General features: G+C 39.3%; 1 protein-coding gene across 1 annotated transcript in view; it reads left to right on the top strand.

Annotated features, from left to right (window-relative positions):
• PSTPIP2 (proline-serine-threonine phosphatase interacting protein 2) overlaps window positions 1-24763 on the top strand; it is a 1323814-nt gene that overhangs the window by 896964 nt on the left and 402087 nt on the right. Inside the window, exon 3 of the mRNA XM_044078135.1 lies at window positions 3517-3591. Coding sequence (XP_043934070.1) covers window positions 3517-3591 — 75 coding nt within the window. The remainder of the gene's footprint in view (window positions 1-3516; window positions 3592-24763) is intronic.

Raw genomic sequence — 24763 nt, forward strand, 5'->3', positions numbered from 1 at the left:
ATGGGCCTCCCTTGTGGAGGGGGATGATATGGGGTATTTTCCAGAGTATGGGGACATATTGTTCTGTGATGGATCAATTGATTAGGATAGATACAGGATAGGCGATAGAGCTGGCAGAAGTTTTTAAGATGTCATTAGGGAGTTGGTCACCTGCTAGGAGTTATCTGTGGGACACTGAGTAGAGGGAAATGGCTTCAAGTCCCTCTGCATATGGCAGGTTTGTTACACCGTGTATTCATTTTGTAAGGAACCTCTGAGGTTGCTCTAGTTGCTGCATACTCCTTGTCAAGTACATACCAAAGGGAGAATTGTACTCTATGATTGGTTTGATAAGGGCAGAGTACAGTGGAATAATGACTTCTTTGGACCTAGATGCCATGTCCTTACTTATAAGTTGTGCAGTATAAAAGGATTTCCTCACCAGTAAAGCCACATGGTAGTCGAAGCTAAGGCTACTATCTAGATGCATACCCAGATCCCTGATCACTGGGTTGACTCTTAGGGGCATATTATCAACATGGTAATTAGCCAGGATGGTTGACTTCCCAAAGGATGCAATTATGCATGTCTTAGCATTGAGTTTAAGACCATGGTTTTGTCACCATTTGTTAAAGACAGACCTTCTTGAAAAATGCTAGTGTCTGCAGGAGGGTTGATGATAGCCCCCAGTTTGCAATCATCTGCAAACTTACTCAGCCATAATCCTTCAGCATTTGCTTCCATTTCTGAGAAATAGATTCCAAAAAGGAGTGGGCCCTGTATGGAGCCCTGAGGGACTCCACTAGTGACTGGCCTTTTGGTCTGGATGGCCTCACTTATTTTGACCTCCTGGGTCCTATTAGTGAGCCAGCTGGTGATGAAAATGTTTATAACTAAATTATTGAGCTTGTCTATAATTCCTGAGTAGGGTATTATATCAAAAACCATGGCCAGGTTGAGGTAAGCTGTGTGCACAGTCTCACCTTCAGCCAAGGCTTTGGTGACTCCATCAAAAAAGCCTACCAGATTTAATAAGCATGAAATTCCTTTAACAAAGCCAAACTGTCCAGTGTTTGCAGGTTACCTATGTCCTCATTTATCATGTCCGTGATGATTCTTTCCATGGGCTTACACATGAGGCTGGTAAGACTTGTGGGCCTGCAGTTACCCGAATCCATGATTAGACCTCCTTTGTGCAGGGGAATGACTGCAGCCATCTTCCATTCCTTGGGCACAAAACCTGACTGAAGGCTCCAGGTGAAAAGTGATTCAAGCAGACCAGAGTAGTCATGTCTCCTGCTAACATACAACATTTTAATCCACACTATTTTGCATCATGACCTGTTTCCCCACAAATATATAATTTCTTCTTATCGCAGTTACTTATAAAATTATCATCTTTTCCACAGAAAAAACTTGTTTTCAGTTGTCCCTAATGTTTTGCGACACTTCTATCCACTACATTTATGACACTAGGGATGTGAACATTTTTTTTCTTTCTCCATTTTTAGTACAATATGACAGTGCTGCCTTCTAGTCCATAATCATATTATCTTAGACTTTGCTAATGTCTATAATGTCTTTACAAAGTTTGCTTAGATTCCTCTTAAAAGTATTTTTTTCAACTTTAGTTCAAAATTTAACATGCATTTTCTTTTTTCTCTGTGAAATGCTTTAACCACATAACAATTCAATGGATTTCAGTTCTTTTTCTTCTCATAATCCCCCAAAAAACTTTCCAGAATAGAAACAGTCTCAAAAATAATACCACAAAATGTCTCTTTATGAATAATAATAAACGCTCTTACCTCATGAGCCATTATTCCCAATGGGACTATTAAATGACCTCAGATGTCATACCTGTTCATTTTTTTCTTCTTTGTTCTGAATTCTCTTTATAAATTTCCTTTAATTGTTGATATTTCCTTCCCTCTTTTCATCTCTCATCACTTTCCCTGCAGTTTCTTTAACAGTCTTGGCATATGATTTCTTTGTCTGGCAGTCTTTTTTTCAAAATAGTTTACTATTCTTCTGATTGAATTTTGTCCATAATTTCACCCCATATAACATCTCTCCCACTCTTCTGCTCACTCTGCAACAACAGTTCACTCAAAATATCATCCCTCAACCTTCTAAACTTGAGGGTTGTAATAACGATTTACTATCAAAATATATAATTAATGTTTGGCGAATACAGGAAGGACGAATGGCAGTTGGCCAACTCTCATGTTTCCGAACGTTAATTGAGTGAGAGTCCTTTTCAGGGAATGCCACTGTGCATTCGCTGATATGTGCTCAGTGTTTTGAATAGAGATCACGGTACAGTGCAGATTGGGAAATTTATCCCTTTCTTCACTGTAGTGTGATCTCGGAGTTGGAATTTGTAGTTTGCAGGGCATGTGGGGGTCTGCCCCCCCTTACAAAAATGTGAATTCTAATTTAGGAATTGCACTTACCTTGGCACCTATATGGACATCACATTTGATATTCGGTGAAAATGTCAAATCTGCTCAATTCGTTCATCAGATTCAACATTTTCATCTTTTAATATGCAGGAATTTGACATTGTCTTTCGATGTAAAAATATGTTTGTTTTTTTTTCAAACGTAGAGATTTTGATAGTAAACTGTAATAACACATCCATCATTGTTTTGAATGTTTGTGTCTGTTGAAACAAACAAATTCTGCATAAACAGCTCCTTAAAATTTTGTAGAGCTTCAAACATTACACTGGCATTCACCTCTGTGCTAACTACCATCTTGGATCTCTTTAAGTGCTGCTCTCCCAGCCACCACTGTGCTAGGAATGAAACAAGCAATCTGAGTAGGGGATGTTCCCTGGTGCCCTGTTCAGATTTCCCCTCATCAATATGAATGCCACCTTGAATCTCTCTTGAAAGAGGCCATTGGCCTAGTGGGACTAACCTGTTCAACAAAGTGTGAATAAATAAAATAAAAATAAATAATGAAATATTTCTTTCCCTTAAGAACAGTGCCAGTATAATTGGTCTACTGGTCTGTCAGTCCTGAAGTAAAGCACCCCAAAGTGTGCAGAAGGATACATTCCCAGTGCCCTTAAGTCTGGAAATTAGGAAGGCAAATTAACAGCTTCAAATGAACAAAGGATACATGTTATTAACTACATCAGGACTGCTGTAAAAGTCAACACTACCCTAATAAAGCCAAAGTTATACATGTGTATTTACTGCAGTATTTCATCATGTATATGCCATCAGACTGCATGTTGTTATAGCAGTTATTAATATGTATCATAGAACTTCTTGCCCCAAAATAGTAACATAACTTCTTCTGGTAGCTATCACGAAGACTTCCATCCAGTTGTTTCCACAGAGTTACCAGGAAGTGTGGCCTCATTCACACACATAACTATGCACATACCTACATATGTATACAGCGCAATAAAAATAAGATTCAGTAGCAGTTGCCAGTTGCAGATGGGCTTCTGTTGAAGCATGTATGTTATCACACACCTGTTGAGTATTAGAATATCAATTTTGTTTTTGCTTTCTTAAATAGGGCATCTATTGAGGAAAAATATGGAAAGGACCTATTAAATTTGTCAAAGAAATCTTTTGGACAAGCAGAATTAAAGTAAGTGCTACTCGCAGTATGTGACTATGCTGTTGATTTGGTATGTAACTTTTGTAGGCACACTTTCTGCTCATTGATTAATTTGCTGTTGGGACTGTGCTTGCTAATTCTAGAATTAAAACAATCTCAATGAATTTGACTGAAATTTTACTATGTTTTAAATATAATTAGTGATGTCTGTTTTAAAATGCATGCAAATAACTATAATTATTGTTTCTGGGGTCAGATTCAGCAGTGTAAAGAAAATGTTTATTGTAATCACAGAATTTGCATTTCGCAAAAGGCTTTCTTAATTGCAATGACTTTTGAATGTATGTGAGATAATGTCATTTGCCTGACCATTGGATCTTCAATAAGTGTACAGATTCCTTTAAATTATTTTCAGAATTAAAAGGAAAAAAAGTGGAAAGATCCTTAAGCCAGCCCTTGCTTGAAATTACTGCTCTCATTGGACAAGTAATAAGAATGTTATGTACTTAAGTGTAGGTTAGCAAAACTAGTATTAACTAACATAACTAATTAACTAACTAAAACAAACACTAACAAAGCATAACAGCAAAATGAAGCACAATGAGCATGTAATTAAAACAAAAGTACGGTTCATTTAGGCAAGCGCTTTCACCACACTGATGTGACTTCTTCAGACCATCAGTTATCAAAAACATCTCATATCTCATTTATATATAAAATTTCAACTAAAATATCCAATAAAACATTTACTCGCACATCATCATATTCAGTTGCTTCCATATCTAATTCACACTTCCGTGATGACATCATCGCATAAATTATTCTTAAAACAACAGGAAATATCTATACACATACTATGATGGCATATACTAACTGAGCTAATCGGAGGAAGGGCACTGAGCAAACCCTGATCTGCGATATATAACATTAAGTATCTTGTTTTTTGCTTATTTTTACGAGTTATTTATAGCACTTTTATTGTCTGTTGCATAGTTTTTTTAGCTAGTTTCACTGTGTGTGAGGTATCAACTGGAAATTTTCTACATTTCTTAAGCACCTGTCTGGGTTAGTTTGTTCTGATTTCCTGCCAAGGAATGTATCATATATCTTATTTGTTTGCACTGAAAAGCATTCTCTAGTCTCCTTGCTCTTTTATCTGTTTAAAACTTTCATTTAAAGGCTCACTGCTGCTTTTCTGCTGTGATAAACATTTCTGTAGTTTTTTTTTTCTACCTAAGTAGTGTGGGTAGTTTTAGCATTGTCCATATTCAGGCTTGCGTTTTGGGCCTAGTTGTTTGTTTGTAGAGGCTGTGTGTCTGAGCACATGTTCCAGGCCATCTTAGTTTAGCCAAAGCCATTCTTGCATTTCAGTGAGAAGGGAGTGTTTATGGTCATTGGCTGATTGGGGTTACCTGGACTACAGCTTGGAGTAAGCACCTCATTGGTTCTTTTGAGCTTTTTTAAAGTAGTTTCAGGTTTCAACTTTCTGTTACTTAAGAAGTTAACTTGTGAGTGTTTCTGCCATTTCACACTGAGCTAATCAGAGGAAGGGCACTGAGCAAACCCTGATCTGCGATATATAACATTAAGTATTCTGTTTTTTGCTTATTTTTATGAGTTATTTATAGCACTTTTATTGTCTGCTGCATACTTTTCTAGCTAATTTCACTGTGTGTGAGGTATTAACTGGAAATGTTCTACATTTGTTAAGCACCTCTTTAGGTTTGTTTGTTCTGATTTCCTGCCAAGGAGTGTATCATATAACTTATTTGTTTGCAGTTAAAAGCATTCTCTAGAGGCTCCTTGCTCCTTTATATGTTTAAAACTTTCATATAAAGGCTCACTGCTGCTTTTCTGCTGTGATAAATATTTCTGCAGTTTTTTTCTACCTAAGTAGCGTGGGTATTTGTAGCATTAACCATAATCAGACTTGCATTTTGGGCCTAGTTGTTTGTAGAGGCTGTGTGTCTGAGCACATGTTCTAGGCCATCTTAGTTTAGCCAAAGCCATTCTTGCATTTCAGTGAGAGGGGAGTGTTTATGGTAACTGGCTGATTGGGGTTACCTGGACTATGGCTTGGAGTAAGCACCTCATTGGTTCTTTTAAGCTATTTTAAAGTAGTTTCAGGTTTCAACTTTCTGTTACTTAAGAAGTTAACTTGTGAGTGTTTCTGCCATTTCACACTGAGCTAATCAGAGGAAGGGAACTGAGCAAACCCTGATCTGTGATATATAACATTAAGTATCCTGTTTTTTGCTTATTTTTACGAGTTATTTATAGCACTTTTATTGTCTGCTGCATACTTTTCTAACTAGTTTCACTATGTGTGAGGTATTAACTGGAAATTTTCCACATTAGTTAAGCACCTGTTTGGGTTTGTTTGTTATTATTTTTTGGTGGCTTTGCAGTTGCCCACCCCTACTGCAAATTTGATCTGGGACACTCCTCCCAGTTTAGTGTCATTACCTCATTATACCTAATGCAGGGAGAACATTTGAGAAGGCAAACCCACTTAGTTCTTAATCTTCTGCTCCTCCTTACTCCCTTTCCACCTTTACAAAAAAAAAACATTCTAAGTTTGTTTCCTGCCTTTTCTGTAAGTAGTCTAGTCCAGATACAGATATGCTGTATCCAGGACTTGGTGTAAGCTTCTGAGCCCCCGCCGCTTAGCTAGGGTTAAACTATTCCCGGCACTATAACGTCTGCTCTTCAATTTTCCCTTAGAAATAGCCAGTTTTTTTAGTTTTAGCACTCAAATCTGTTTTGTTGAGTTCAGCACTTGTTCAGAACTCATTATAAGCACTAAATAAGATACAAATTACTACAGCACTCAACTTTCCTCACTTGTCTAGAGGAAAACAGGTTTTAGTACTTAATAAATAAGCACCTATCCAGCCATGTCTAAGGGTCAGCTGCCGGTGTTTTCTCCCATCTACCTGATGAATCTGGGCATCTTGGGGCAATGCAGCAATTGCCTCATGTACACAGACAACCCTCTCTTCCTACCACCCAACACTACAACCTGTGAGAGATGCACTTATATAGCCAAACTGGAAGCAAAGCTCTCTTCACCCAAGACTGGACTAGACAGTCAAGAGGAGAGGTAAACACTTGCACCACACCACACTCATCACATAGACCCTCAAAATCTACACCACCAAAACACACATAGAAACACAAAGCACACACCTACATTCATGGAGGCTCTCAGTAAAATTCTGTCCAAGCAACAGGGACCTCCAAAGCAGAAACGGAAGCAACCTCCACCCCCCAACACAATCCAAATGACACATAGCCCACACACTAAGTGTGCCATTCAACAACAGCCCATAATGCATAACAATGTACCCAACACTCTACTCATAGGTGACTCTATAGTAAGGCACACTGATGTTCCACTCACCAGGCTAAACAAGGAGAATGTTACTGTCAGCTGCCTGTCGGGTGCCAGGATCCGCCAAATAATGCACGCGCTCAGCTCACTCCACAACAAGTACAAATATAACTCTGTCATTGTCCATGTTGGTATGAATGACCTGAGACATACCTCCCTGGACTACATGAAAAGAGACATGGAGGAGCTGTCCAATCTTGTAGCCCAGTCAGGTATGACCCTAGCCCTGAGTAGCATTCTGCCATCACCCAGAATGATACCACAGTACGTAGACAAAATGATTGACTTCAACAATGGGCTAAGCTACTGGTGTCATTCTAAAGGGATCCAGTATCTGTCTGCCTGGGATGACATGATCGACAGACCACAATGCTTTGCCAGAGATGGCCTGCACCTGTTGCCCTTGGGATTCCGGATACTGGCTAAGGCTCTTGCCACCCCTATAGTGCCTTTTTTAGGCAAGGTTCAAATGACAAGTACAAGCAAGCAAAATCTGACGGTAATGCTACTCAATGCTAGAAGTCTAAACCTCAAAATGCACTCACTCGAGGCACTCCTTAAAATGGAAAACATCGATATCTGTGCAGTGACAGAGACCTAGGTCAAGGCTCCAGACAGCACCCCTGCATTACCAGGCTTTAATTCATACCACACCTTTCGGCCACCTAACCTGGATAGTAACACTAAAGGCGGAGGTGTGTCCATATTCATTAAGGATATCCACACCTCCAGGCTAGTTGCTCAGCATAATGCATCCAAGATTATCCAAGTGCAACTAACTCTGGGCAAGACGGCAATCCAAATTGTAGCTTGCTACAGATCCCCCACCGTGCCCCAGGATTCACACTCCTCATTTCTTGATACACTGGAAAATATTAGTGTACAACCTAACACCCTAATAATGGGTGATTTCAACTACCCCACCATTAACTGGGAAAACTACTCATGTACCAACTGTTTTGCTCAAAGTTTTCTTGAATTCATAAATTCCAACACCTTGGATCAACTTATCCACATCCCCACCAGGGGCAGCAATATCCTAGACCTGTTCATTACCAACATGGGCAACTGGTGTTCCAGACCAGAGGTCAATTCCTCACTGGTCAGATCCGACCACAAGCTAATCACCCTAGACATCCACATCCCGCCCCCATTAGCGAAACCACAGTAAAAAATTTCTCCAAAGCGAACTTCACACTTCTTAAGACAGAAGTGGCAAACTTCACAACACCCATGCAGACAAACAACAGAGGTATGACTGCTGAATCCTACACAAATGCCCTTTATAAGCAGTTACACGCATGCATGGATCTTTCAGTCCCTAACAGAACCAAGATGCTATCCTCCAAAAAAGGAAGCCAATCTGGTGGTCCCCTGCAATAAACAAACTCTACAACAGAAGAAGGAAACTGTTGCAAAAAAGAGTAAAACCCCATGATTGGAGGAACTCCTTGGTCAGCCTCAGTAAAAAGCTGAGATCCCTCATAAAATCCAAAGCTAATTATAAAAACAAAATCACCACTGATTCTAAAGACAACCACAATGCATTCTTTAGCTATGTCAAGAATCTCAATGGCAGCACTCAGATCTGCTCTGAGTTACAGCACAATGACACTAAATATACAGAACCAACTGATATTGCCAACATCCTGGCAGACAGGTTCAGTGCTAACTTTACCTCCCTCTCACCCCCTAAAGGGCCCATCTCTATAGTGCAAGAATACAAAGTTCCTGTAATCACGGCTACACAGGTAAAAATCACACTCTCCAAAGCCAAGAACACAGCATCCATTGGACCTGACAACATCCCAGGCTGCATTCTCCATGAACTACTGAACGAACTGGCACTTCACCTAAGTACCATGTTCAATCATAGCCTCTCCTCAGGCTTTGTGCCCACTGAATGGCGCACAGCGATGGTTATCCCACTCCACAAAGGGGGAGCCACCATGGACCCCGGGAACTACCGCCACATTGGCCTGACGAGCCTGGTCTGCAAGGCTTTGGAACATATCATCATGGAACATAAAAAACAATGACATTGATAATCTCCAAACTCTGGACCCCACCCAGTTTGGGTTTGTAAAAGGCAGATCATGTCTCCTAAACCTGATAATTTTCTTTGAAGTAGTCACCAAAGCCGCAGATGAGGGCAAGGTGGTACACACAGCTTATTTAGATCTCGCCAAGGCTTTTGACACCATCCCCCACTCTGGAGTTATAGATAAACACACTAAACTAGGTATAAATCCCTATGTCACAAGATGGGCTACCAACTGGCTCACTGACAGAACCCACAATGTGAAAGTAGCAGACTCCAAATCTGACTTCAGACCTGTGAAAAGTGGAGTACCACAGGGTTCAGTCCTGGGTCATCTCCTGTTTGGTATCTATTTCTCAGAAGTACAGGCTAACACAGAAGGTCTTTGGCTAATGAAGTTCACAGATAACTTCAAACTAAGAGCCATAATCGAAACTCCTAACGATGTGGACATCCTACAAAAGGGCCTCACTGAGACAGATGCCTGGTGTCAAAGCCATGGCCTCAAGCTCAATGCCAAAAAGTGCATTGTCATCCATTTTGGTAAAAACTCTGTACCCATGAACTACCACATAGACCCATTATAGAGTACAATGCCCCTTTTGGTATGTACCTCACAAGACATGTACAACAACAAGAAAGGCCGCAGAAATACCTCACAAAGAGGATTACCAGCCTCAAACAGATGCCCTACGCAGACTGTCTCAAAAAATTCCAGCTTTACTCCATCACATATTGCCTACTCAGAGGCAATCTCTGCGTAACATACAAAGCTATGTCAGACCCAGAGCTGTTGGACATGCTCCACTTAAAGAAATCCCAATCCCTCCAAGCTACACACTCTAGAAACCTAAACCTTGTCACCACAATAAACAGAACATGCTGGAGGTATAGATTCCTGTCCCAGAGACTTCCCATACTCTGGAACAAACTACCTATCTATATCAAACAAAGCTCCTCATTGGCACTCTTCAAGAAAAATCTTGATGATTGGATGGGAGATAGGAAATTCACCCTGGGGATCACTTCTGTGGCTCTGCTCGACAGGGGCACAGGAAAATAATTTTCTTGGGTGGCGAAAACCAGGGTATCTTTTTGGCTAGGCTTATATAGGCCCTAGCGCCAATAGCCTAGTACCTACCTATGAACCTATAATAGACATCCTGATATCAACTAAATACACACACACTAACTAATACTATCCTACAGTTCATCTAGGTACCCCCCTTGCTTTAAGCATGGGTTTAATGGAACTTACTTCATTGAGACCAGCTCCCTTATTGGCCTTCAACCTTAGCACTACAGAACAATTAAGTCTTTGTATTTAGATGTCTTAAGAACTATGTAATGTATTTTTGTAAATAATGTGTAATATATCTGCTGGAGTTTTTCTCTCCAGGTTCCCTCTGAAAATGGGATGTGCCCAGTCAGACTTTACTGAACAAAGATAGATAGATAGACAGATGGATAGACATACAGATAGTATAAACAGTGAACAAAGTCAAATATTATTGTCAAGACTGGAGTATGACAGATCAAGGGAGGCTAGTTGATGAAGCAGTTTATTGTAAGAGACAGTGTCGAAGGTCTTAGATAGGTCCAAGCAGATACAATATTACCTGTGTTGTATTTGTAATTACCAATGTTAGAGAAGTCTAATAGTGCAATAAGTAGTGGTATTGTGCTTTGATCTAATGCCATGCAAGGTGCTGGAGAGGAGGTTGTTGGAAAGAAAGTATTTGAGAACGGATGCATTTTTTTCTAAAATTTTTGAGATGGGTAAAGTATGGCTAGGGGTCTATAGTTGGAGAGATAAGTTGTGTTTCCCATTTGCAGATGCAAGATGAATGACTTCTTCTATAGGGAGGGGCATAAAACTGTTGGATAGATCTGTTAATGAGTACTGACATGGTAGGCAATGGCATCTGCTGCGATATTCAGCAGGTAGCTTATCTGCCACTGTGGAGTAGATTTTAATTTTTGGAAGTGATTTTTATTGCTAGAGGTCGAGAAAGTGTTGATGGAGAAAATATTATGGTTACCACTGACCTTAAGCTGCAGTGAATGGTTAGTGTCTATGTTAAGTACTGATTTAATGGTGTCGATGAAGTAGGAGTTAAATAATGAAGCAATATTGTCTGGTTGCATGTCTGGGTAGGGGTTGTATCAGTTTGATGGAGCTCCAGAAAGTAGCAGGATTTTTTTAGTGTTTAAATCATTATTTTGACCCAGACAATATTTTATGTTTTTTTTTAATTTTGTTATGGATTGATTGAGTAGGCGTCTGAAAGTGTGGAGATTTTTGTTGTGTTTTGTTAATTTGCCATGTTTTCCTTGCATTTTCAGTGTCCTGCATTAAGTTTTTGTTGTTGTATATTGCTGGGGGGAACAGCGTTTTGTTTGACCTTCTTTCTGTGTATGTGTGTCAGTTTATTTAGAGCATTGGGGAAGGTATTATTAAAATAAAATGAACTGCGTCATCTAGGGGACTCCAGTTTATGGAAATAAGAAAGGTTAAGTAAGTTTCTTTACTAAAGTTTGCTAGAGTTCTTATTTCCTTAAAGTGGTAATTCTTGTGTTGAGGAGTTGTATGTCTAACCAAAAATAAGGCACTGGAAGGTTCACTAGAATAAAATTCACTGTTTTGTTGATCGCACACGATATTAAAAAAACGTAAAGCACATCCAGAACGCATGAACTGTATCAGTGCATTTTCATCACAAAAGCTTCTTTAGATGAGCATACCAACTTCTGAAACCCCTTTATATACAGAAACATCCCCAATAAAACAGTGGATTTTATTCCTGTGAACCTTCCAGTGCCTTATTTTTGGTTATCAGTTTACTTTTGGACCTTTTTCCACTTTCTTTGTTTATTTGTTCTGTTTTGTGGATATGGAAGGGCAGCCAGATTCCAATATGGAGGATCGAAGGAAAGGAGGAGAACTGGAGGAAATTCTTAAGCTCATTGGCCAGTTAACCCTACTGGTGAGTCTATTGACTCCTGTCAGTCAGTCCTTGGCTTTGCTGACATCACATCTGGCATCAACAGGCAACCAGGAAGTAAATCAGAATGAAAATGTTAGAATTCAGCATGATGCACACACTGAGTTAAATGAGAATGTTGTACAGAAACTGTAGTTTGAATGATTTTCCTAATATTTTTAAAACCCAACAAATGGAAAGAAGAGGGAGAGAAACTACTGTCCAAGCTGGTAACAGCAACAGGCAAGTGACTGTAAACACTCATAGCAGTCAAAGTAACAAGAGACTTTTTAAAGACATTTTAGACCACAAATTTGCTTTTGTAGGTGAAGTGCCTTGTTATGACAACAATAATGATACTTATGCTAACAACCTTGCTAAACTTGACGTTTATTTAACTAAATATAAGATGTATCAAATGGACAATGACTAAAGCAATGTTTGCAGTGAATATTTAACCTAATGGTTTAAGTGTGTGCAAATATCCAAACAATGTTACTAATGACTCTGATTTTCACAAAGATTTGGTTGTTGCATTTGACAAATGTGGTTTTGATGTCATGAGAGCTATAATTAAAAACAATGAAAATGAAATTAACAATATTTTCCATGTGGTTGAGCATACCAACAACAATATTATCAGTGATTTAATGTATACCATTGAAGGTGAAAAGGAGAAATATTTTGATTTGTTAAGGAATATTGATTTAAAATGTAAAGAAGTGCATGTTAGAAAGATGAAAAAGATAGAGATATTAATGAATATAAAGAGAATGTGCACTATCCCAAACCTAGGCAGGGGGCTAGGTTTTATGGTAATGACAATTTAAATTAAATAGGGAAGGTGTACATGATGGTGGGTTTGGTGGGCAGGTCAATGATATAGCAATAACCCACGCCTGGGTGTGGGTAATGCTGGATTTACCCACGGTTGGTGTGGTTTGGTCACGAGGGCGTGGGTTATTGCTATTGTACAATGACATTATTTAAAAAAAAAATAATTACTTTTTTTAAATAATGGCATTGTATAATGCCTCCTTGCTGCCCTTCCGCAGCTGTCTGGTATTCTGCGGCAGTTCTGATGTACTGCGCATGCGTATGCCCACGCAGTACATCAGAGCTGTGGGCAAAAGCAATGGAGAAAGCAAGATCTCCGTTGCTTTTTACAAACTGTTTCGCTATGTTAAATGGGTTTAACATAGCAAGACAGCTTTAAAAAAAGCAACGGTGAATCTCCGTTGCTTTTTCTAAAGCTATCTCGCTATGTTAAACCCATTTAACATAGCGAGACAGTTTTGAAAAAAGCAACGGAGAAAGCACGATCTCCGTTGCTTTTTACAAACTGTCTCGCCATGTTAAACTCGTTTAACATAGCGAGACAGTGTGAAGCAACAGAGATCTTGCGGTCTCCGTTGCTGTAAAAAAAGAGTTATAGTAATGGAAAAAGTCCAGGCGACCGGACCTTTTTCCATTACTATAACTTAGATTTACAACATGCATGCTGCCAATCAGCGTGCACGTTTTTGAATATTAATGGGGGGGGGCGTCGTATAATGTTCCTTTTAACATTCGGGACCCTTTGGATTTTCCTTCTCCCCAGAGGTCAGAAAGGTTGAAAATGAAAGGCCCAGTCAGTTACAGGTACAGTGCCTGGACAGGACAATGGGGAGCTCACTAGAGACAGGCCCCGGGGTCGGAATGGTCAAGGATGGCCCCAAAATAAGTTATAACAATTTTAACATTTTTAATTATAGTAACATTGACGTGCAGGAAGGTCATTTTAACTTATTCATAAAGGGATTTTCTTTTATCCCTAGGAGAAAGTGTGATCTGTTTAAATTATTGGTGGATTTTAAATTATATATATGAAAAAAGAATCTAGAACTATTTTTTAATGGTCAAGAAAGGTTCAATTCACACAACACCACCTTGCACAGGAAAAGCACTTTTAACCCGCCCTTACATCCACAATTAAAGAACTTTGAATGCATGGTGGAGAACGAGTTAAGGCAAGCCATAAATAAAAACAAAGTGATTCCGAATTTTAGTAGGGAAGAGAGAGAATTACTCAAACAATGTAGAAGTAACAAGAATTTAAGAATTATGAAACTGGATAAGGGTGGGGGTGTTGTTTTAATGGACAAAATCACATATGAAGGTAAGATAATGGACATTTTGGGTGATGTCAACCAGTATATGAGGGTTTCTCTGAACAAAGTAAATATTGCTTACAAAAGAATACAAGTATGATTAAATGATTTGCTCATTGAAGGGCTTATAGACAATGATACTTACAATTTATTACATGTTGAGAAACCTAGGATTCCATCCATTTTTGGCATCCCCAAGGTCCACAAGGATGTGGACAACCCACCCTTAAGGCCAATAGTCTCTGCTGAAGGTTCCATAACAGCCCCCTTAGCTAAATTTGTGGATTCTAAGCTTAAAAAATTGTTCCTTGGGGGGGGGGGTGTACTTAAAGACTCATGGGACCTTTTGAAAAAACTGCATTCAGGCCTTTATTGTGACAACCTTACTTTTATCACGGTTGATGTGATAGATTTATTTTCTTCAATACCGCACACTCTGGGTTTAGAATGGTTAGAAGAGGTTTTAAGTGATATTAATTACATAAGTTACAACGATTTTAGAACATGTTTAATCTTAATGGATGTGATTTTAAAGAATAATTTTATATTTTTTGAGGGCGAGTATTTTAAACAACTAAGAGGTGCTGCTATGGGGGCTCACTGTGCCCCCACGTATGCTCTCATTATACTTTCCTACCGGGAAAAGAAATTTGTGTTCAGTTATGATTTCAGGTGTTGTTGGAATTTTTATGCTCATTTTTTGGATGATATTTGCTTATTTTGGATAGCACTTGAGGGTAGGTTTTTAGATTTCTTTAACTATTTGTCTAGCACCACAGATTTTTTTAAGATTTACGTATGAAATTAATTCTGATGAGATGAGATACTTGGACCTCAGTATCAGTAAGGCTGGAAGGAATTTCAAAACTAGAGTTTATAGAAAAGCAACATTTTTGAACGCTTACCTATATTATACCAATGCACACCCATATCACCAGAAGAAAGGGGTAGTAAAGGGTCAGTTTGCTCGAATGCCCAGAATGACCTCAGATGACAATGATTTTATTAATGAAATTGCTTATCTTATGGATTTGTTCAGGGCTAGGGGGTATCCAGAAAAGCTTCTAGCAGAAGTATATAATGAAGTTTTGGAAGCAAGAAAATCTAGGTTTGCCCCCATTTTCGAGAGTGACAATCAGGACCTTGAAAATATTCAAACATCTGAGAGGTCAGGTGATAATGGGTGCAACAGTGCTTTGGTTATTACTTATGACGGGGATGCTGGGTTGGCCAGAAACATTATAGAAAGAGAATGGAACAGATTTGCTAGTACATCAGACCTGCAGTATATATTTAATAAGCCTTTTAAGTGTATTTACAGAAGGGGATGCTGTATTAAAAACATTATGGAGAATGATACCCCTAGGACAGGTGTTTATCTTTCTAATAAAAGGGGCACATAAAAGTGTGGTTGTTGTGTCCAATGCCCTTATGTCAAAGTTGGAGAGATGGTTCATCTGAAAAGTAGAGACAGACTTATTAAGACAAATGGTTTTGCTAATTGCAATACTAATGGTATTATTTATTTAGCCTTGTGTGACAAATGTGAAGCATTCTATATAGGTAAAACTGAGAGAAAATTAAATTCAAGAATGTATGAAAACAGGTACAATATAAAAAAGATGAACAGTAACAATTCTCTGTATAAACATACTTTGAACTGTGCAGGAGCTAATTTTTATTTTTATGTAATAGAAATATTGCCCATTGATCACAGGGGTGGCCCTTGGGAAACATGCCTAGAATACAGGAAACTGTACTGGTAACTAGTTCTTGAAGTTACTAGGTATCCTGGTTTGAATGAGATGGTTTCATTGAAGCCAGTCTTAAAGCTTAGGTCAGCTAAACTTTAAATTACATGACTGTCCAGCAGGTGGTGCTGTTTAACATTTTGTATGACAACAGCACTTTGGTTCTGTGGTTGCAGATGTTTTTAAATCCTTGTAGCAGAATGGTAAGGTCATACAGAACCTAAAACCTTTCTTTTGCCTGTACCTAAATTTCTGAAAATTTGTCCTTTTAAAGCTGGTCCTTTTCTGCATAAGAATCTGAAATTGTTTCAGAAGGGTAAGAGATATCAATGAAGGAAATTTCAGGAAAAGTCTCAACAAATTTCCAGAGGTTCTAAGCCATTCTTTCAAGACAAATCACCTGCCTTGTGTCTATCACCTCTTCTTCCACATTTTACTCACCTTGGCCTATCTCAGGTTCCGTTATCCCAGAGGCTGTCTCTTAATGTAATAGTTTCACAAATGATAACTTCAGATAAATAGGATCCATCCATCATTCAAGGAGGGATACAAAATGTCTTGGGAGACTGCCCCTTGCCTTTCAGAAATTCCTCAGCCTCCACAAAATCAGATTCATCTTATTATGCCTCTTCTTTCAGACCTTTTATCTTAGGATACAACATAACTGCTTCTTCTTCTTTCAAAGGAAGAAGAGTTTTACTCAAGAATGTTTCTGGTTCCCAGAAAGGAGGAGACCTGGAAACCTATTTTGGATATCTGCTTTCTCAATAGTTTCCTGAAAGTTCAAAGTTTTAAGATGCAGTCTACTCAGTCTTGGCTTCCAATGATTCTTCCTCAGGCTTACATGGTGACTTCAGATTTAAACGATGCCTATATTCATATTCCTATTCATCCACAATTCAGGAAATCTTTAGACTTTTGTCCATCTTCGTATTGCTTTCAGTTTTCTTCTTTACCCTATGGTCTTTCTACTACCCTAAGGATATTCACAAAGTGCCTAGCTCATGTCATTGCCTTTTGCAGACTTAAAGTTATTCAGATATTCCCTCATGAAGACAATTTTCTCATTCATCCTGCTATCCAAGAGCTTCTTCTGACTCATTTGCATTTTGTAATGAACCATCTGGCCAGACTGGGGTTTACACTGAAGCTAAAGAAGTCTTGCTTAATTCTGTCTCTGAATCAGATTTTCATAGGTTGTTGACTCAACACCTTGTCAATGACAGTTTCTTTGAGGCAACAAGTTTATTTTCTTGATGGATAAATTTCATGACCTGCTTTCTTTGAACATGACAACTGCAAGGGAGGTCCTCAGAGGTCTAGACTACATGGCATCAATGATTTTTATATTTCGTTTTGCCAGACTCTGTATGAGGAAGATACAGTGGTATCTGAAGTCCTCTTCTGCCCTTTGTCAATAAAGAGTTTATTGGTGGAAAGAACAGATTTCACTCACTCTAGGAATGCCTCTTCTATTTCCTCTTTCTTGCAAGATCTGTTCACAGATGTCTTGGATCTGGCATTGGGTGCCTATTCCAAAGACATTAGGGCTCAAGGGGTTTGGTCATGTAAGGAAAGAAGAAATCACATCAGTAAAAAAGAGATGAAGGCAGTTGTGTTAGCTCTTCAATCTCTGCATCACCTCTGGACTACAGGTCCTCTCCCAGTGTTTACAAACAACACCACAGCATGCCTGTCAACCTTTTAGTGCAGAAAATCTGGAAAAATCCTAAGTAATTGGGGGACAAAGGTCCAAAAGTATGAACAGATTTTAAATACTGATTTTATAAACTTAGAAAGTTACTATAATCACATGATTTGTGTTGGCATGCATTTTCTGAATGATATGAAGTCTGAATACCAAATGTATGTCATTATTTATTGATTTAAATTGTCTGTGATTTTTCCAGGCAACTACAAATTTTATGAGGAACAGACCTAAAATATTTGGTAAAATATTGGCATTCTTCCAAATCTGGACAGTTGGGAGGCATGTACCACATGTATGTGGTTTTTCAGCAGGCGGAGGAGGACCAAGTCTTATCACCTCTGCTGATTGGCTCTGATAGCTTAGCAAATTGCAACTGAACACAAGATGTTTCTCCAGGTTTTTATATATGCTGTCAGGGAGAAACACAACAACAGGTCTTTTGAGCAGATCCAGAACAGACCCTCACAAGTGTATGTTAACCAGAAAGGATTTCTGAACATTGTCTATCAATGGCATATCTTTTTGCTTCCATACACAATGGACTTTTTCCAGTACTTTTTTTTTCTTTTCATCCTTACATGCATTCAGTTTTCTGCCCTACCATCTAAATTATGAAGTCCTTTATGTAGCTATGATGTTTCTTTCTCCTCCTTTGACAGCTCATCGTTTCCTGTTCTAACTCATCTGTAGTTTTCAAAAGCATATATGAGAAGACCCTTGTATTTTCTGCAACTGTGCAGTCTGTTTAAGCCATTGCACTTTTGTAGATGTTTCCTTATATCTTACCAGTGGCGTAACTACGTTAGAGGCGCCCTGAGGCAAACTTTTCCTAGGCGCCCCAACATCCCTCCCCCCGGGAACCCAAGCCATTGAGATGACCGAAGCCAAAAAAATCACATATAGTCACGTTCGCTTGACCTATGACAGTGGCATAAAACACTGAAATCTGGATACGTGCTATTTCAGCAAAAGGTAAAAAAAAAAACAATTATAAAACAGTACATTATATAGATACCAGAATGTGAATTGTACCTCCATTGTTCAATCCTACTCCTAGAATGACTTCTTGCGGGCTTTGTTATCAGCAAAACTATCAATGATCTTGTCAGTGTCCACGTCTTCCAGGCGTCGGCTCTCAATCGACAGAATGGCTAAAGAACTAAGTCGAACCTCAGACATTGTACTATGCAAGAATGTCTTTATCAACTTCAACTTTGAAAAACTTCTTTCAGCGCTGGCAACTGTCACAGGAAGTGTCAGATACAGCAAACAAGCAGTGATTATATCCAGAAAGCTGGAAGATGATTCTGAATGAGTTATCAAGATAAATTCAGCCAAGTCCTTGATAGATTTCAGCGCTGACAATGTGACACTGAAAGTCATTTTGAGCAGGAGCAGTTGGTCAGACAGCTAATCTGAAATGTCATCCGAGTACTCCGTGATCAGACTCTTTGACATCTTTAGCAGTTCGTCATCATTCGTTTCAGTAATTGTCATAGGTTTCAAGCATGTGAAGACTTGGTCAGTATCTTGCAGTGACTTGAATCGTGTTGTTACCTGGACAATGGCGTAGTCGATGATTCTGCTGAACACTTCGACCTTATAGCGCTGTTCTGCTGACTCCAGTCTGCAGTCATTTGAAAGTTCATCGTGAAACTTCTTGACACGAGAAACCCTCTCTGAACTGTCAAACTCAGATGGCATGCCCCAACTTTGAGCTAACTCCTTGGCCGAGAAGAAAACAGTCTTCCAGTTGTTGCGAAGTTCACTCAGGTCCTTTAGTTGTGATTCCAACAGAATGCAAACAGATGTGACATCGGATTGTTGTGACTGCATTTTCTTGGAGATAATGTCTAGTGGTCCCAGAATGCGCGACAGTAAAACAATGTTCATCATTGACGAAAAGCGTTCAAAATATTTCTTCAGCGACGATGCCTCGCCTTTCTCATTACTGTCCTTGCCAGTCAGTGACAACACAGTCAACAGTTTCATCGCATCGACAAACCGGCTGCGAAGAGCTATCAAGGCTTGATTCCGTGATGACCAATGTGTAGGACAAAGTCGCTTTAATGTAATTGAGCAGCAGCTACTATCTTTCTGTAAGCGATTCCATCTGCTAATAGCACTGAGGAATACATACAGCTTTTCCAGCATGTCAAAAAAGTTCTGAATGTCCTTCACATTCTTAACAGCATCATTTATGACTAAATTTAATGCATGAGCACTGCAGTGAACATAATGGGCCTTTGGTGCTTTCTGCTTCATTAAAGACTGGACATCCTTGTAAGCACCACTCATGTTGGCGGCTCCGTCATATCCTTGACTGCGAATCTTCTTCAGGTCAGTGACACTTTCAATTTCCTTTGTAATTACGGATGCCAAATCTTGACCCTTCTGGCTTTCAACATTGGTGAACCCCAAGAATGATTCCTGGATATGCAAGCTTACCGGCCTCCCTTCGTCATTCTTTTTGACAGTCACATACCGAAATATTTTGCTCAACTGATCCATCTTTGAGCAATCCACTGTTGTATCCATTATAAGAGATACAAACGGTGCGTCGGCCATTTCGTCTATGATCTGCTGCTTTACCTCTCTTGCCAGAATGTAAATGATTTCATTTTGAATCGACCCGCTCAAGTACTTGGTGGTTCCTTTTGGCTGCTTCAGCAAGTTTTCCAAAACAGGATCGTACTTGGCAATTAAGTGAATGAATTCCAGGAAACATCCTCGTGAGCCGGGCCTGTCATCATCAGTGTAGCTGTCAGTTTCACGGTGACCTTGAAATGCGATGTTGCATTTTGACATGGTAATGATTAGATTCATTATGCGATCCGGAACACAGCACCAGTACTTACGGTCTTGCATAATCTGTTTGTCAGTCAGGACATCGACAGTGACATTGTTCTTCCAATTAGTAAAAATCTGACAAGCTTTTGCGTGGGTCGCTGAATTTTCATGTATCTGTATGGAACGCGACAAATTCTTCCAGTTACAAGTACCGTCAGTCCATGAATCACCAGTTCTTATCGGTGATGCAAACAGCCAACATGGAATGCAGTAGCACTTGTCACCAGCCGTGCTGTAGGACAACCATGTTCTTCTGAAACTCAAGCCAGACTTTGTTTTGCGTGTGTAGAAATGTTCCTGGAAGCTGTGGCCTTTATTAAGACCTTCTGCTTGTTTCGGAAACGGACCAGGCGGCTGCAATGCACCACTCATCACAACAAATCTCTTTTCAAAAGCGCTTAATGTCTTGCTTCCAAAATATGCTCGGTCAGCAGAGGGTGGTAGCAATTCTGTCGATGCACTTGATTCTGGTAGTTGAGCCTCATGTTTAGGAACATTCTGTTCATTCAGGGCATCATCGGATTCCGAGTGAGTACTGGCATTCTTCTGATCGTCCTCTGGCTGGCGAATATCTTTGTTCGTTATCCCTTGTCCTTCTTCCCGCTGTTCCAAAGTCACACTACAAGATGCTTGTGGAGCAATAAAGTATGCGCTCAGTTTTGGTACTTTTTTCAGCAGTTCACTTTTTGCAACCTCTTTCTGTCTCTCTCACTTTCTATGCTGAGCACCACTAAGCTTTTTCTTGCCACCATCGCGGGAATTCATACTCATCCTTCTGTCTGGGACTCTGGATGCAAATCAGTCAGAGCAACATACCACTAGCCAAATCAGCTGCTTTGTGAAAGAAAAATACTGTGTTACCACCATATGCACAAGCTCTGAAGTAGTAAAATCCATATTAAAAAAATCTGTAGCTAATAAAGAGGCTGCTGCTAGCAAACAACTTTATATGTCATTGTTTCATCTACAAATAAAGTGACTGTTGCCCTTGAAGAATAAATTGCCTTTGTTGCATGCATTAAAACATAAGCTAGTAATACCGCAATAGGGAATGGATAGCAAACTGATAACAGGTTCATAGTTACTAGGTATCTTTGCCAAAAAGGACTGCAGCATCCACCCCCCTTTACAACACAGTACAGTATCAGCAATGCATCTACCTACTGTGGGAGTAGAACCCACAGCCTTCAGCATCAAATATAGCCCCCAAACATTCAGTGAATTCAGTTCTCACCACAGCTCTCAACCTCTTAGCAAAAAACACCAGGACAAAGCCAGTAATGGGGGAATATAGCCCCCAAACATATTCAGTGAATTCAGTTCTTACCATAGCTCTCAACCTTAGCAGAAAACCTGGATGAAGCCAATAACAGGGGGAATACAGTCCCAAAGATAGGGATACATTTCAAATATCCATCTTATACACTTAGAAAATTGCTTTTGTGTCACCATGCACTTTCTAAAGAATATGAAGTCTGATATTCAAACGAGTGTCATTTTATTTTAACATTTGTTAACCAGGAAAGTCTGACTTGGAACAAAAGCTAATTTTTAGCAGAGGCTCAGGGAGAAACACTCCAGACACACACACACCTCTCACTCTGAACTAAATCCCACACACACACACCTCACTCTGAACTAAATCCCACACACACACACCTCTCACTCGGAACTAAATCCCACACACACACCTCTCACTCTGAACTAAATCCCACACACACACCTCTCACTCTGAAATCCCACACACACACCTCTCACCTGCTTGCTGAAATAATGTACCTAACTCTATGAGAAATTAGTTTAATCTTAAAGTACTTGTCTGTGTAATACCCCATAAGAAGCATCAATGCTTCCAGAGTTTAGAGATAGTGAGTTCATCTGCTTTGCTGCTTAAAGTAAAAAAATTCTGACTTATTTTAACTTCATCTGTTTTTTTATCTAAACGAGTTCTCTAATCAGTTATTTGTCTTGTAAGTGTATTCCTCTATAGTCTATTTGAATACAGCTTGCATGAAATTTCTGTATGTGGCTTTGGCTTGAATTGTGGTGGAAAAGGTCCTTTGACCAACCCACATCACGTACCCACATAATTATGTAAGTACATAAAATAGGGTGCTTTCAGGATGTACTGTATCACTGTACTTTGCCATGTTTTGGAATGACATACCAGAGAGATTCATGATTATACTGCTATGTAAATAGTTTAAGGAATATTTAAAGAAGTCCATAAGATAGGATACAATAGCAAGCATATATGCTGCAAAACCATATGCATATGGGCAGGGACAGCAAGAGCAAAACAACCAGACAGTTGCACCTAGCAGAAAAGAAAGGAGAGCTGAGGACACACAACATGAGTGATGTATCTCATAGTAATATGGAATACTACTGGAGCTAGTGCTACACCTTTTATTAAACCATAGAAACGGTAAATCATAGCACAGTGCAACAGTCATTAACATTCAGTACCTGCAGGAAGATGAATTAGTGAATCAGAAACACTAATATCCATAGTGCTACTGTTGACATATCACAATATAGCGTAATAGATGTTTGCCTTTTGATCTATGATCATAATGCTGTCAAATGCTACCCTTAGTCTAAGCTGTCACAATAAATGCTAGCTAACATCTTGCTCTTGACTGGCAACTTTTGAATTACTTTTTCAGTGACAGTGTCTTATAGTTGCCCTTTTACATATGTTCAAACCAATTCTTTACATTTTATTTTCAGGTGCATTTCCAGTAATGCTCTAAAAGTCTTGTACTGCTCATTGCAAAAAAAAAAAAAAAACACGAGTGTGCATTTCTTATATTCTGTTTTGAATCACTATTACTACTTTGTCTGTGTAAAACTGTAGCATTTAGCTTGTAAATTCTGCAAATAAAATCACATGTAGTTTAATCAGGTCTGAAGGAAGTACGACTGAATAGAGGAATGTAGGATGAACTGAGGAAGTACATTTTAATCTCTAAATATTTTAAATGTGTTGCACAACCAAAATAAAAATGTCAAATGAAGCAGCATACTTTTCTGAGTGATTGCATTTGCATAAAGTTACAAACTTCTCAAATATATATTATACTAATAGTGCCTAGCAGTAGTTATTCATAATAAATATACTTGAAGTTTGAAAGATGTCTCAGATGCCTTGTGCTATCTGAAAGAGTGGTGATATGATTCTGAATGTCATATGGCAATCCAAAATGCATTGGTACATCTGTTTTACTGCAATCCATGAGCAGAAGGGATAGGTTTATGTAACTGATGACTTGCATCCCAACTTAGCAGAGGATGGGCCTTGTCTTGGTGTTTGTGTGACTTATTGTCTACGACTATTCTTGACTTCACTGCTTTTAGATAAAAATTAATAGTTAGTTACCGTGGCTTTTAGCATCACTTGCCATCTCAAAACCTGTAGCATTAGGAAATAGTACTAGATGCAAGTGACTAATACACCCTCGCCTACTGACAGAAGCAATTTCACCTTGAGTATGTGTAGCGAGTAGCATGCAGAAAATAAGAGACAAACAGCATAACAAAGAATACTGTTCCCCATAGGAAATGATTACCGGTGAGACTTCTAATTGTGTGACTACAATGGTTAAGTCATAATTAACACTTCTTACACATGGATGTCACATGGTTGCTTCAGGACATGACTTGTCACACTCGGCACTCGCCACATGCCAACACACACACCAACCTCTCACTCTGAACTAAATCCTACACAGTCACACACACAAATAAATCCCATACACACACACACCTCTCACTCTGAAATCCCACACACACACCTCTCACTCACTCTGAAATAAATTATAATTAAAAATCCCACACACACACACCTCTCACTCTGAAATCCCACACACACACACACCTCTCACTCTGAAATCCCATCTTCCACACATTACTCACTGTTAAATCCCATCTTCCATCCTGTCTGTCCGTCCATCCGTCCGTTTTTCAGTTCCCGGACCTGCTCACAAGTTACTTGAGTTGAGTAGTCCTCGACTTAATGACCGAACCGCTTGTCTTCAACCGTCCATTTTGGTTCCCGCTCGCAAACTTGATGTGCTGCACAGTCACTGCGCGCGATGATGTCAGCACGCCCACGGCCCCCGACTACACTTCTTAAAGATGAAAAAAAAAAAAAATATTTTTTTTAATTAAATAATGCCCTGCCCAAAGTGCCCCCTGCTGCTTGGCGCCCTGAGGCAATTGCCTCACTTCGCCTCTGGTAGTTACGCCACTGTATCTTACTACTATTTTACTTGCTTCTTGAAGTGAAACTTTCTGACTCATATTTTCTCTTAGGAGT

The sequence above is a fragment of the Protopterus annectens genome, chromosome 1.part1, assembly GCF_019279795.1.
Source record: "Protopterus annectens isolate FY-2018-M chromosome 1.part1, PAN1.0, whole genome shotgun sequence".
Taxonomy (NCBI): domain Eukaryota; kingdom Metazoa; phylum Chordata; order Ceratodontiformes; family Protopteridae; genus Protopterus; species Protopterus annectens.